We start from the raw sequence: 15,131 nt of genomic DNA, 5'->3' as shown, positions 1-15,131 counted from the left end.
CCAAGTAAGCACGGCATCCTTATGTGGACTGTGGTAATTCGTACATGTTCTCTTGTGTGGCCCTACTCTCCGAGACTGCATGGAGGTGGTTCTGACAGCCAGAAGACCACATTCACTGAGCACTCTCCTCTCTAGTTAGGCTTTTTGCTTCTCTAATCAATGCTGGTTAGGTCATAGCAGGACCAGGAGACCCGCCCCCCAGGAGCAAGCTGGAGGCCTTCCGTACTATGCCCCGGATTGCCCAAAGGTCTTATGGTAGAGGAAATGGAACCAGTCCTTTAGTGCCGAGGCTCCTGGGAGTGTCCACAGTACTTCATGTAGGACAGGCTGAGGGACAACCTAGTCCATCTAGTGACCTTGCTAAGGCACATCACTCCCGGAGGCTCCAGAGATCAAGTGGGTTCCCTTTGGCTCTTTTTCGGGGGGTTGTGCTGATGAACTGGTTGGCTGAGATACAGGAACCAAGGCAGACAGCGCTTCATGGGAAGGACTAAGCATGGTCCCCAGAGGCCTGCAGCTATAGGGAGACTAGTCTTGGAATTCAATCATACTCAACACTGGGTTGCCTTGCCAAGGGCTCCTACCTAGAAGCGGGTCTGGGTCATCCCCACTTGTCTTACTCAACTCAGCCTGGCCTTCCCTACAGCAGCCCATTAACCAGAGCCACAACGGGCGTGCTGGTGACTGCACTGTCCTTCGAAGCCTGCTTCTGAGCCCCACCAAGGAGTAAAGGAGTGGCTGGGGTAGGTATGGAAAGATGGAGGCAGACAAGGGAAAGACAGCAGGGTGCTTATGAACCCTTTACATGTAGCAGGACTTTGGTGGAACCGAATCAGCCCCAGACTAGAATGTGACTCCACATGTGAGTGTCTTGATGCTGGCAAAAGGGCGAGAAAAGAGAGGCTCAAATGAGCATGTGCTCCCAAGTACACGGAATGAGAAGGGGTGGAAAGAGGATCCTGTGTCTATATGTCAGAGTGGTTGGGAAGAGCCAATGACAAGGCTGGGTGTGCTGGTGCACACCTTTACTCCCAGCACACAAGAGGCACAGGCAGGGTCTCTGTGAATTTGAGGACAGCCTGGACATGGTGAGTTCCGACAGCCAATGCTACATTGAGAGAGCCTGTCTCAAAAACCAACAAAACAGAACAAAGAACCAATGACAAAGTGCAACAAGTGTCTTTCTCAACACACTTTAATGCACGCACCAGCCCACAGTCCCTGCCTGCTGGCTGGGCAGGGGAAGCCAGCCTCACCTGGAGGTTCCCATGGCTTCCCATGCCCAGTGTGCCTTCCCACTTCCATCAATAGGTGAGGGGCGTGAGGATGAAGAGACGGTCTTCCTCTTTACGGATCCAGCGCATCAGCTTATGGATGGCACTGACAGCTGATGCCTTGGTCCCCAGTGGGCTGTAGCACATGTAGAGCTCAAAGGCACCTGTCACCTGGAGGAGGGGCAAAGGGTCATCGTCTAGAATAGGTATGCCCCTGTGGCATCTACCCAGGATCCGTGTGAAGACCAGTCCGTCTAGGGCCACCTTACCCAGGCTAGGAGGTTCTCATTGGGGCCTGTATAGTAGATGGTCTTGAGTGGGCGAGAGGCATTGTGGGCACGGCTGTGCAGGTACTGGTAGAGGCCCAACAGGCGCTCCTGCTCCTCTTCACTGGTGTATGGGGCCTCAATCTCAGGACTGCAAACGGAGAAGTGGGTTCACAAAGGAAGGCCTTTCACTGCCTTCTCTGGAGATCTAGAAATATCTGTTTGTGCCTGTTCTCCAGGTGCGCCCCTACAGAAGTACTGTCTTCTGGCTACAGAAGACTACCCAGCTCAGAAGGGAGCCCTGCCCCCTTCCCAGGTTCACAGTGACCCTTCCTTGGAGAGGCTGTTTCTGAGTTTAGGTATCTAACAGAGTAGCAGGTCTAGAGTGAAGCAAGGCAAGCTAGGAAACCTGAGCCCAAAATGGAGGGAACAGGAAGGGAGGGCAGACTCTGACATATCTGCCCAGCTCCTTTATTGGGGGTGGGGTGGGTTCTGCATCCTGGCCTGGACCAAAATTACCTCAAAAGCAGAGCTGCTACAGGGCAAAGGACGTGGGAAACCCTGCATTCCAGCCTCTTTCCCAAGTTGTTCCAGGCCTTATGAGTACTGAAGTAGAGAGGTGTGTGCCCACCAAATGATGCCACAGTGGATCAGCCCCAGTATATTGGTACACTCTCAAAAGAGTGGTCCGATTCAGGGCTGCGTCTCAGGTCTCAGGACCAACCAGCCTCCCCCATCTCTGCATCCTTGTCTCCCTGAAGCAGTGCCTCCTCTCACCTGGTGAAGAGTCCTGAACTCTTTGATTTATAGAGGAAGTGGCGAAGGTCAGGGATGCCCACTTGGGCAACGCTGTAGTAAGGAGTGCGCAGTGCCTCCCGCAGGGCCAAATGGGCTCCCCGCTTTCGGAGGCGCTCCTGGAAACGGCGGCGGCAGTCAGAGACTGCAAAGAAGTCCTCACGGTCAGTGGAGATCAGCAGCAGGCAGAGGTCAGTGTCAGGTTCTAGGTAAGAGATGTGTGCGTGGAAGAAGCCGGCCGCATTGAACTTTGGCAGGCACACAGGGGTCCAAGCCTCGCCCTCACGGAAGGATGAGGAGGAGCTAATGAGGTTGAAAAGCAGGTGCAGGTCGATAGGATGCAAGAATTGGTCCTTGCGGCGCACGAGCGCCACCAGCTGGTTGCGGGCCAGCAGGATGGAAAAGACCAGGCTGCGAGCACGCGCCTGCTGCAGGCTGGCACTCACCGTGTCCCGCACGGCCGCTGCCAAGGGCAGGCACCGCGCCGCGCCCATCAGGAAACTGGGGTCTCGAGCCATTAGCTGCAGCAGGTTATCCGTGATTCGCTCCGAGCCCGAGAGCAGGCGCCGCAGGTCGTAGTTCTGCTTCTGCTGGAAGATGTGGCTCAGCTGCGCGCCGGTAAGAAGGCTCAGGATCTGATAGTAGATGTACAGTAGCTCCTGCGCCAGCTCCTGGGCCGACTGCCGCGTGCGGGCCACCGCCACCAGCACCAGAGGGCTCCGGCGCACGAATACTACCTTGTAGCCATCTGAGGGTGTGGGGAGGGGGTCAGCTTCAGCCCTCCTCCCAGAAGCCCTCCCGGATAGGCTTTCCCAGTGGGTACACAGCTTCACTTTGCAGGGTTTTCTTGCTGAGAGCTCTGAGGGGACTTATTGGCGTGGTTAGCCAGTCACCTCCCTTCCCTGCCATTTGCTTCACAAACTAACATTCTTTTATCTGTTTGGTTTTTGAGAGCGTCTTGCTAGCCCAGGTTGGCCTGGGACTGGCTAATGTAGCTGAGGCTGATTCTCCTGCCTCCACCTCCCAAGTGCTGGGGTTTACAGATAATTGGACATCACCAGACCCCAGCTCAAGAAAACACATTTTTATGGTAAGTGCTAACTCAATTAGCAAGCGATCTGGGCTAAGGATCTGGGATCGACTGTTTGTTTTTAATTTATTCATTCTTCTGTCACTGCCCCCAGGAGGCTTTCATCCTTTCTGGTGGCAAAACTCTGGCCTTGCCACAGCCCCACCACCTCAGGAGGCCTCTATTGCTCTATTGTTATCCTACCCACCTGCGGTGAGAGCATAAGGCTTAAGAGATGAAAGTACTTGTCTCTCAGGCCTAGACAACCTAGGTTTCTAGGGGTGAGAGAGAGAGAGAGAGTGTGTGTGTGTGTGTGTGTGTGTGTGTGTGTGTCTGTCTGTCTGTCTGTCAAAAACTTGGTATGAATAAACCCTGCCACTGGAGTCTTCCCCACAACCCTCTTCAGGTGGCTCACCTGCATGGATGGAGCGGATGGCATTCTTGTCTGCCTCCAGGAAGGACACCAGGGCAACCATGACACCCATAGTGCTGGAAAGTGCTTCCTCAGACCCATAGCGAGAATACACAGGCTTCCCTGCCTCACTCAGTACAAATACATGCTTCTGGTGGAGACGCCACGCCTCTGTAGCATCCTCCTCATCCCCTTCAGTTGAGCCCTCTTGGGAGGGCTCTGTGGCTGGCCGTCCAGCTGCCCCCTGGGGGTCCAGCCAGTCTTCAGAGCTTCCTGGCAGCATTTCCTCCTGCAGGTCTCGGGCCACACCTGTCAGCTGGGTGCTTAGTTCGCTGAAGTCCTGACTAATCTGGCGCATGTCTGTAGGCAGTGGTGGGGGACTCCCAACATACTCTTTGGGGCTGTCCCCAGAAGCTTCCCTGTCTTCTAACTCTGTCAGGTCTTCATAGGAACGTGTATGGACGAACATTGCGCCCTCCTGCCCAGCACCTGCGGACCAAAAGCACTGGTGCTTAGAGAGACAGCTGTTGCCAGATGCCCACCACTCACCAAGGAGATGCCAGGTGCTTGGGGCCCAGGTACACCTCCTCCTCCTCCCACTGCCTGCCATGGACCATGCTAATCTACAACTTAGCAGCCCTAGGTCTCATGGCAGCACTGGAGATTGGTATCTCCCAACCTCTCACTAACACTGAACAGCTCACCCCTTGCCCGTTCCAAACACACCGGCCTTTATGGACCTGCACTTTGGACCCCTCAACACTTACACTTACCTCAGGAGCCCTGCACCTGCTGTTTACCTGAAGGCATCACCAGCCAGCCCCCCATGTGGGTGAGCACTTGTCACACTTCAGCTCTCAGGGAAGATGTAGTTACTTACACGCCTGACGGTCAACCACAGACAGTATCATTCTTCGTTTTAGTCACTACAGTGGTATTCCCCAAGAGCATGGACTTACTTATTTACTCCCTCCATCCATGGGGGAGGGCTATGATAGCTGCTGACTACTACCAGCCTGTGGCTTCTCCAAGACAGGGACCATGTTGGGATTGATTGATTGATTGATTGTAACCTGAAGCCCAGTTGCTACTTTGTTTCCTTGTTTTGGAGATATGGTCTTAGTATATAAGTGGCTAGCCTCATACTCATTATGTAGCCCCAGGTTGGCCATGAGTTCACACCAATCCTGCCTTAGCCCATGTGTGACCTACATGTGCTAGGATCACAGGTGGACAGCACCACATTCAACACTGCTTTTTCTTTTGAAACACAGTTGGGTTTTTATTACAAGATACTTTAACTGGGTGGTTGTGGTGCAGACCTTTAATTCCAGCACTCAGGAGGCAGAGGCAGGTGGATCTCTGTGAGTTTCAGGCCAGCCTGGTCTACAGAGATAATCAGGTTAGCCAGGGCTACACAGAGAAACCCTGTCTCAAGCCTCCCTCCCCCCTACAAAAAGAAAAAAGATATTTTAAATATAGACTTTTAAGTAAGATCAATAAGAAAAGAGAGCCTGTTTTGACAGGAAATGGCAAGAAAGGAAAGCTGTAAACTGAGCCCTACTTTCTGCAATCCCCAGCGTATGACAAATGCCTGACTAATGACTGAGCAAGTGTACATGTAGGAAGGGAGGGAAGATCAATTGTGAACCCCGCCTCCCCCTGGAGGCTTGGCTGTTCCACCAGTCTCTGCCCATACCTGGCTCCGTTCCCTGGGTCAGTCCTGGTGTGGGACTTTCAGCTCTTTCCACACTTTGACCATTGGAAGGAGCCAATGTGCCCTCAGGGCATTCGCTGCTTCTCTCCCTCTGCATTTCAGCAGCCATCTTTTGGGCCGTCCTATGAGGTAAAAGAAGGGCATCATGGAGAGCAAAGAAGTAAGGTGTGCTAGGAGAGACATCGGTAGGGTTGACAGTAGTACTTTTTTACCAAGATCCCTCTAAAAACAACCTGGGGATGGCTTCTGAGCACTCTCTAACTCATTAAAAAAATAATAATAAGTTGTTTTTTTCTAGATCTGGTGGCTGGTACCTATAATCCTAGGACTCAGGAGACTTGAGTCAGAAGAACTCCCCAGAGTACCAGCTAGCTGTGGCTACATAGTAAAACCTTACTTTAAAAACTACAATTAATCTAAAAAAAAAAAAAAGATTTAGAAGGGGCTGGAGAGATTGCTCAGTTGTTAAGAGCACTGACTGTTCTTCCAAGGGTCCTGAGTTTAATTCCCAACAAATACATGGTGGCTCACAGCCATCTGAAATGGGATCAGATGCCCTCTTCTGGTGTGTCTGAAGAGATGGACAGTGTACTCATATGCATAAAGTAAATAAATCTAAAAAAAGAAAAAAAGAAAGGTTTAAAAATTACAATCTCAAGCCGAGCAGTGGTGGCGCACGCCTTTAATCCCAGCACTTGGAAGGCAGAGGCAGGCAGATTTCTGAGTTCGAGGCCAGCCTGGTCTACCGAGTGAGTTCCAGGACAGCCAGGGCTATACAGAGAAACCCTGCCTTGAAAAACAAAACAAAAAAAAAAAAAGAAAAGAAAGGAAGGAAGGAAGGAAGGAAGGAAGGAAGGAAGGAAGGAAGGAGCACTTGGTTTTCCAGAGGACCTGAGTTCCATTCCCAGCACCCACATGGTGGGTCACAAATGCCTATAACTCTAGTTCCATTCAGATACTGGGCACACATGTGACAGACATACATAAATGCAGGTACAGAATCAAGAAACACTTTTCAGGAGTCAGTTCTCTCCCACCACTTTGAGGCAGAGTCTGCCTTGTTTCTGTCACTGTGCAGTGTGCTCACGCTGACTTCCTGCTGATTCGCCTGTCTCTGCCTCCTGTCTCACCATAGATACTGCGATTACAGATACGGACATTGCACTGGCTTTTCACATGTGGAGTTCAAGGACCAAACTCAACTTTGGCAGCAAGTGCCTTCACCCACTGAACCATCTCATAACCCTCTCTATACACAAAAAGACAAAGTGCAACTTTTATATGTCAAATAAAATAGAATACATAAAGGAAGAAGACTAGAAGGAAGTAACACTGTCAGGTTAGCCAGTAGTTATACAATATTTGAGAGACTGAGACAGAAGGATTGTTGAAAGTTTTGGGCCAGCGTGGGTTACATAGTAACAAGGCCAGCCTGAAATATATAGTGAAACCCTGGCTCAAAAAAGGTCAAATACGCCAGGCGATGAACAAGAAGGCATGAGTCCCATCCCCAGAAACAGCATGAAGGTGCTGGGTTTGGTGCTAGCTATTTAAATTCCAGTGCTGTGGAGGCAGAGACAAGAGGATGCCTGGTGCTGGTGCTGGCGCTGGTGCTTGTGCTTGCAGGCCAGCCGATAGCCTCAATGGTGGGCTCCAGGCTGATGAGAGATCTATTTCATGGGAGGTGAACAGCTTTCCTGAGAATGATTCTGAGAGCTTCGTGTGGACTTGTTTTAGTATGAACATACACATACACACGCACACATGCACACACAGCAGTGAGCTTTGATGAGGAAACATTTTAAACATCTTATATCTCAATATTCTAACTTACTAGCATTATTTTCCCCATTGATTTGGTTTTTTGTTTTTGTTTTTCGAGACAGGGTTTCTCTGTATAGCCCTGGCTGTCCTGGAACTCACTCTGTAGACCAGGCTGGCCTTGAACTCAGAAATCCGCCTGCCTCTGCCTCCCAAGTGCTGGGATTAAAGGCGTGGGCCACCACCACCCGGCTTTCCCATTGAAAGTAATACAGTGGTGACACACCTCCATCCCTGCACTTGGGGAGGCAGAGGCAGGCAGATTTCTGAGTTCAAGGCCAGCCTGGTCTACACAGTAAGTTCCAGGACAGCCAGGGCTACACAGAGAAACTCTGTCTCAAAAAAACAAACAAAAAAAAAAAAAAGAAAAGAAAAGAAAGTAATACAGCCAGCCGGGTGGTGGTGGCAGTTAATCCCAGAACTTGGGAGGCAAAAGTAGGGGAGCTCTGAGTTTGACGCTAGCCTGGACATGGAGAAACCCTGTCTCGAAAAAGAAAAAAAAAAGTTGAGTGGTGGTGAGTGGTATGGTACATGCCTTTGATTCCAACACTCAGGAGGCAGAGGCAGGTTCAAGGCCAGACTGGTCTACAGAGTCAGTTCTCAAACCAGATCTCAAAAAAACAATGATGATGATAATGATGATAAGCAGGAAGAAGAGGGACAGGAGGAAAATGATGTAAGCGGGGATCTAGGAATATGACTCAGGTGGTAGAGTGCTCGCTTAGTGCGCTCAAAGGTTCTACTTAAACTGGTGGTGCATGCCTGCAATCTCAGTACTCTAGCAGTGAAAGCAGAGCGGGTCAGGAGTTCAAGGGAATCTTTAGCTAGAATAGTGAGTATGATGTCAGCTTGGTCTGAATGAGATGCTGTCTTTAAAAAAAACAAAAACATAAAACTAGGTATTATGGTTTAGGCTTAGAATCTCAGACTTGGTAGGCCAGTGCAGGAAGGTTGCTGCAAGTCTGAGGCTTCTCTGAGCTACAGAGTGAGACAGACAAACAGTAGGTGTGGGGGCTGTAGCTCAGTTTGATCTTTGAAATATGACATAGTAACAGGGCATGGTTAGCACTCCAGAGGGGCAGCAGCTTGGGATATCTGAGAACCTATCTTTACAAGATAGACAGAGAGAGAGAGACAGAGACAGAGACAGAGACAGAGACAGAAGATAAATTATAACCTGGCCAGAAGCTGTGGTGCTGGTGCATAGTTATAGTCCCAGCACTTCAAAAGGTTGAGACAAGGGTATTACCACCAGCCATAATTTTGACCATCCAGAGCTACATGAATTCAAGGCCTAACCACATAGTCTCAATAAAACCAAAACTGAGGGTTAGGGATGTAATTTAGTTGATGGAGTCCTGGCCTACAACACACAAAGTTCTGGGTTTGAACCCTGCACTATATAGTATCATGTATGGGACTGGGGAGATAGCCCAGTTGTTAAATGCTTACCTTGTGAGCCTGAGGACCCAGTTGAATCCCAAGAACCCCTGTGAAAAGCTGGCCATGGTACACCCACGTAGTCTCAGTGCCAGAGAGGTGGAGGCAGCTAGACCCCTGGAGCTCACTAGCCAAACTAGCCTTATAAGATAAGTTCCAGACCAATGAGAGACCTTGCCTCAAAAACCAAGCTTGGGCAAGGGAGTGGTAGCCACACCTTTAATCCTAGTATTCATAAGGCAGAGGCAGGCAGATCCCTGTGAGTTCTAGGCCAGCCTGGTCTATATAGAGTGAGTTCCAGGGCTGCCAAAGCTTCACAGAGAAACCCTGTCTCAAAAACAACAACAACAACAACAACAACAAAAAGAAAGAAAGAAAGAAAGAAAGAAAGAAAGAAAGAAAGAAAGAAGGAAAGAAAGACAGGCGGTGGTGGCGCACGCCTTTAATCCCAGCACTTGGGAGACAGAGGCAGGCGGATTTCTGAGTTCGAGGCCAGCCTGGTCTACAGAGTGAGTTCCAGGACAGCCATGGCTACACAGAGAAACCCTGTCTCGAAAACCCAAAAAAAAAAAAAAAAGAAAGAAAAGAAAGGAAGGAAGGAAGGAAGGAAGGAAGGAAGGAAGGAAGAAAGAAAGAAAGAAAGAAAGAAAGAAGACAACAAGCAAAGCAAAGAGACAAAAACCAAAACCAAGGTTGGGCCAGCCAGCTGGATCAGCAGGTAAAGACACTTGCAACCAAACTTAACAACTTGAGTTTGATCCCTAGAACTTCCATGAGTCATTTTCTGACTTTCATATGCCCCCTACCCCAAATTAAAAAAAAAAAAAGTTTAAAAGCAAATAAGCAAGGTCGACAATACCTAAGGAACAACACCCGAGAAATTATATTTTAGGTTGACCTGTGGCCTCAATATGCAGACATGTACATGCATTTATAGTATATACACACATACATATACGTACACAAAAAAACCATGGGTAGGGCTGGAGTGATTGCTTTGTTGTCTAAGGTTCTTTTTTTTTTTTCTTTTTGGAGACAGGGTTTCTCTGAGGGTTTTTTATTTTTTTATTTTTATTTGTTTATTTTTTTTTTAATTTTGGCAGCTTTGGCAGAGGATCACAGTTCATTTTCCAGGACCCAGGTTGGGTGGCTCACAACAACCTATAACTCCAGCAACCAGGGGACCCAATGCACTTTTTGAGCCTCCTTAAGCACCCATACACACATATATACACACATTCACATACACAAATAAATACACACAGATGTAGGTGACCTCAACTCTTGGGAGATGCAGGCAAGGTCACAAGTTCAATTCCTTCATCTAACTAATGAGTTTGAAGCCAACCTGGGCTATATGAAACTCTGTCTCATAAAAACAAAAACAAAAACAAAACAAAAAATAGGGGCTGGAGAGATGGTTCAGCTGTTTAGATCAGTGTATGTACTCCTCTTAGAGAAGACTGGGTTTGATACCTAGCACCCTGGTTAGGCAGATCACAGCTGCCTATAACTCCAGCTCCAGTTAGATCTAGTGCCCTCTTCTGGCCACTGTGGGTACTGCACACAGATGTATCACTTCCTCCTCCAACATACACACATAATTAAAATAAATAAAATTAAAATCTTAAAAATAAGCAAATAAGCTGGGCGGTGGTGGTGCATGCCTTTAATCCCCGCACTTGGGAGGCAGAGGCAGGTAGATTTCTGAGTTTGAGGCCAGCCTGGTCTACAGAGTGAGTTCCAGGACAGCCAGGGATACACAGAGAAACCCTGTCTCGAAAAAACCTAAAAAAAAAAGAAAAAAAAAGAAAAAAAAACAAAAAAAAGAAAGAAAGAAAAGAAAATGAAATCGATAAAAAAAAATCTAAATAAAAAAAGAAAAAAAAAGGAGATTCCTGATAGAATTGCCAACTTTCACTGAATAACTCATCAAAGTTGTAAATGTCTATTTCCAATAGTTGACCACTACTTTTTTGTTTGTTTGTTTTGTTTTGTGTAGCTCCAGCTGTCTTGGAACTGACTATGTAGACAAAGTTAGCTTTGAACTCAAGAGATTGGCCTGCCGCTGCCTCCTGAGTGCTGGGATCAGAGGGAAATGCCACCACACCCGGCACACCGGGCTCAATAGTTGACCATTTCTCATCTCTTCCACGATTATCTGACGGGTCCAAGACTCCATTATTCCCCTGGCAAATTATTGCCACAGCCCCCTAACCAGTACTAATTCATCCCACCAGGTCTGCCTTTGTAATCAAGGTGAGCCTCTTGAACAGGCTCACTACACTGTAATAACTCACTTAGTAAGAGAGCCACTTCCTCCTAAGGGCACACAAGGCCCCCTTGGTTTATCCTTTCTCTTTTACTTCTGAGCTTATTTTCTACCCTTTCTTCCCACTCCCTTTTCTCCACCCGCTCAGCATGGCCTGAACTCCTCTTCACTTGACCTTTGGCCTTATACTACCTACACCCTAAGTCATTTAATCTCTTCCTAGGTCACTACAGTGACTCATTCCCTCACTTCAGGCTCTGCTGGAATACCTTATCAGCAGTATATCTGCTCACCCGGACTTTTTTTTTTTCCTAGATTGAAGGTCACTCTATGGCCTGCTATATCAGACATATGCAGGAGGAATTAAACCAGAACTTAACACACAAATATCTTTGGAGGATAAAAAAAAAAAAAAAAAGGAAAGGTCTGTGAAGAACACCCAGTTCAAGCATACCTGGGGTCAAGCAAGAAAATCCTCGCCTGTGGTGACAGTTTGTCTTTGGAAGTAATCAAGTGTTCAGAAAAAGCAGCTCTGTAGTTAGAGGAACTGGTTTTACTGGTCTGTTTTCTCACTTATAAAATGGTACAGAGGACTGCAAACAACCGCTAACAGGCTGGAGAGATGCCTCAGTCGGCTAAGAGCAGTGACTACTGCTCTTCCAGAGGTCCTGAGTTCAATTCTCAGCAACCACATGGTTGCTCACAACCATCTGTAATGGGGTCTGGTGCCCTCTTCTGGTGTGTGTCTGAAGAAAGCAATGGTGGTGTACTCATATGCATAAAAAACAACAACAACAAAAAAAGAATAACCACTAATGATTTATGGGGTGGGAAGATTAAATGAGATAATACATGTGTGATCTGGCTATATAGAGTAGGCATATCATAGGCTTAGATTCGATTATTAGCACATTGTGGTTATTCTTAGCACTCAGACTGCATTTATACACAGATCCAGTGGTCTCTGTCCTGTAAATCAATCCTTTGAAGATTTTTCTCAGTCAGCCAGGGCCTGATGAATGACCTGATGAAACATACTTCCGACATCAGGAAGTATGAGCTCTAGCGTGAGGGAACCTCTCCCTTCAGGACATCAGATCAAAGAGTCATGGGCCTCAGCCTCAGAGTACCAGGCAAACTGCTATCCACTTTCTCTGCAGTTGCAGAAACTGGGTGCCAGTTCTCAGCTGGTCCTAGATATCTCTCCCAAATGTATTTACCTCCTAGGTCTGCACAATGCCCTCTCTGTGGCCTTGCACTTCTGGCTTCCAAATCCAAACAAGGTCTACACCAACCTCACTGTCCCAATGACCCACTCCCTCAGGACACCTTTTGTGCTTCTGAGTGTTAAATAAATCCAGTGTTTCTGAGTGTCCCCAGCATAGGACCTTCACAGAGAAGGGAGCAGGGTCAGCTGTCTAGAGCTAGCAGGCGCTTTTCTTCACAACAGCTTATATGTGAGATCATATAGCATTTTTATCCCCTCCGAGGTCAGTCTTCGGGTTCCAACCAGAAGGCTTGGTGAATCCAACAGTTTTCTGGATACCCACCCACTCAGGCAAGAAAGTTGAGTGGATCAGATAAAGCCCACCTCCCACCTCCCACCTCCAGTGGACTTTAAATGTCTGCAGCTTGTTCTCCTGGAAAGCTGGTCCTGAAGCAGTTATGAGAGGGAGGGATCTCAGAACAGCCCCAGGAGTCTCTACAGGAACACTGTTTAGACTGCTCCTCTAAGTGCCCCCAGGGTGTGCAACTTTTCCTAGAAGCTCCTAGCAGAGCCTGTGAGCAAAATCACCAAGAACACAATAAGAAACAAACAAACAAACAAAAAACTGGTGTTATCCCTCCTTCTAATGTGCCTCCCTCCCTCAGACTGCTCCTGAGAGAAGAGGGTCTTGCAAAAAAGCCTGTCCTTACTGGCTCCAAATAACCTTGATTCTTTTTCCTGTTCTGACAGTGCTTCTTCGCCTTTGGTCTTGGCTCCTTTGGTCCGCCTGGGAGGACGACTCACAAAGTGTGATAGACAGGGTTCAACTGAGACTGTGCTGTGGCTGCTTCAGCAGGATGCCTACTCTATCTACAGTGAGCCTACCTCCTTGTCACCTCTAGAGGCCACTCCCCTTCCTGACAAAGACTGCTCACAGTTCCCAAGCAAACTCTACCTAGAAAGGGTTGGCTCACCTAATGTAAGGGCAGCCTTGTTTGCACCCTTGAGAACGAAATCTCAAGCCCAAGACCCTTCCAGAGCTGCCTGGCTCACTCCACCATCCTCTGTAGCTTTTAAAGAGAACTCGGAGGGCCGAATATGTCCGAATTGGGGGTTGGTGTCTGTTGCCTATGGGACATTGCCGTCCCGGTCAAAGGATGAGTTCTCGCCTCATCTTTCGTATTGTCCAGCTGGACCAACCGGCTAAAGGACCCCAAAGAGACGCAGTACTCCTATCGGGGCAGTAGATGGCCGGGACCCCCACCATCACCCCCAGTTTTCAAGCCCCTCCCTCTACAGATGACAGCTTGCCCGCCTCTCACCGCCCCCAGGCCACGTGGGTTGGCAGTCGAACTCACCTGTTTCTTGGGGTAGCACAGGACCTACCGAGTGTGCCAGTCACTGCCCTCTGCCAGACCCCTGGGGAGATATGAGTGTCCAGCCGCGCCTGGCTTTAAGGTGCAACTTCGCGGGGCTACCGCCCCTGGAGGATACAGACATGGCCACAGAGGAGGAACTGATCTCTCCTGCCGATCCTTAACCGGCCACCGGTGCAGGAAGACAGCTCTGGTGGCGGAGGCCCGGTTCCAGCCTCTTGGCCAGCCCCAGCCCGCCCCTGGGTGCATTATGGGAAATGTAGTCCGTAACTCTCCGCAGCCTAAAGCACTGCAGGAGCGGTTCCGGGCTCCAGACCCTGGAGATGCCAGAGGCGGGGTCTGACCCAGGTCCGGGGTTGCCTCACCTGGCACCGCCTTCTTCCGTGTCTTAGAGGCCGGTTCTGTACCATTCCCCCACAAACACTCACTAGAGGTTTACTTTAAGGGACAGGAACGAACGTCAGTACTTCCCCGCCGATCATGGAAAGACAATATAAGTCTAGGGAGCTGGTTAAGTGCCATTAGTGAGCCCAGTTACATAGACTGTAAAGGACGTGGGCATGACTCAAAAATTGTTGCTTAAAAAGACCTTAACCCTGCTCACAGTATATTAGTATAAAGCTCTAGAAGGCGCAGTTCTCAACACTTCACATAGACTGACCTGGGAGCTTTTTAAAAAACATTAATGCCTGGACGCTACCCTTGAGGTTTCTACTTAATTGGATGAATGTGAGGAACTTGGAATTGGAGTTATTTTAAAAAGCTCCCGGGTGATTTCTAAGGGCAAGGAACCACTGCTTATAATTTCCTAGACACAAAGTAATAAAAACAGGAAAACAAGTTTTCCCAGCAGCCCTTATTTTTTGGTGAATAGTTTGAAGAAGCAAAATTAGGGAATGACTAATATTTATATTTTCTCTGAAGCAATTTGCTCACTTTTTAAGCTTCATGGTTAATTATCCAGATCCCAATAGTTCTGGGATGAAGGACAAAGTCAGAAATCTCTGACTTTCCCTTGCAGTTGGACAATCTCCTTTAGGTGGATGGTCTCCTGTGCTTCACACAGTTCTCTCTCTCTCTCTCTCTCTCTCTCTCCCTTCTCTCCCCGCCCCCCCATTTTTCCTGTGCAAATTTGAAACCTGGCTCCATAACACTGGTACATGTATGACTGACATGATGACAAGCTGTGACCTTTTACTTGCATAGGGTTATTAGAACCTAACCTTGAATGTTGGATAAGGGAAGCATCCCTTGTGAGAAAGAGTTCTCTCCTTTGTTGTTGTTTTGTTTTGGTTTTTTTTTTTTTTTTTTTTAGAGACAGGGTTTAAATGTGTAGCCCTGGCTGTCCTGGAACTCACTCTGTAGACCAGGCTGGCCTCGAACTCAGAAATCCGCCTGCCTCTGCCTCCCAAGTGCTGGGATTAAAGGCGTGCGCCACCACTGCCCAGCGAGTTCTCTCCTTTGGAATGGAGACTGTGAGAA

General features: G+C 48.5%; 1 protein-coding gene across 1 annotated transcript; it reads right to left on the bottom strand.

The window, feature by feature from the left end:
• Positions 1-1,175: 1,175 nt before the first annotated feature.
• On the bottom strand, positions 1,176-13,894 carry Mon1a (MON1 homolog A, secretory trafficking associated). The gene is made up of 6 exons (XM_028756752.1): positions 13,632-13,894; positions 5,516-5,655; positions 3,820-4,305; positions 2,318-3,083; positions 1,544-1,691; positions 1,176-1,445 (listed from the first exon to the last, which is right to left on the bottom strand). Exons 2-6 carry the CDS (start codon positions 5,640-5,642, stop codon positions 1,305-1,307), a joined length of 1,668 nt encoding a protein of 555 aa, XP_028612585.1. The 5' UTR covers positions 5,643-5,655; positions 13,632-13,894; the 3' UTR covers positions 1,176-1,304.
• Between the last annotated feature and the right edge of the window lie 1,237 nt (positions 13,895-15,131).

The sequence above is a fragment of the Grammomys surdaster genome, unplaced genomic scaffold, assembly GCF_004785775.1.
Source record: "Grammomys surdaster isolate TR1022 unplaced genomic scaffold, NIH_TR_1.0 126131, whole genome shotgun sequence".
In the NCBI taxonomy this organism is placed as follows: domain Eukaryota; kingdom Metazoa; phylum Chordata; class Mammalia; order Rodentia; family Muridae; genus Grammomys; species Grammomys surdaster.
This window is presented reverse-complemented; position numbering and strand designations above follow the sequence as displayed.

Excerpts from the sequence above, each read along its gene's own strand:
- Mon1a (XM_028756752.1), bottom strand. The coding sequence starts at position 5,642 with ATGGCTGCTGAAATGCAGAGGGAGAGAAGCAGCGAATGCCCTGAGGGC. Across the intron at positions 3,084-3,819 it reads CATCCGCTCCATCCATGCAG|ATGGCTACAAGGTAGTATTC; the intron begins GTGAGCCACCTG and ends CCACACCCTCAG. Across the intron at positions 1,692-2,317 it reads AGTTCAGGACTCTTCACCAG|TCCTGAGATTGAGGCCCCAT; the intron begins GTGAGAGGAGGC and ends CTCCGTTTGCAG.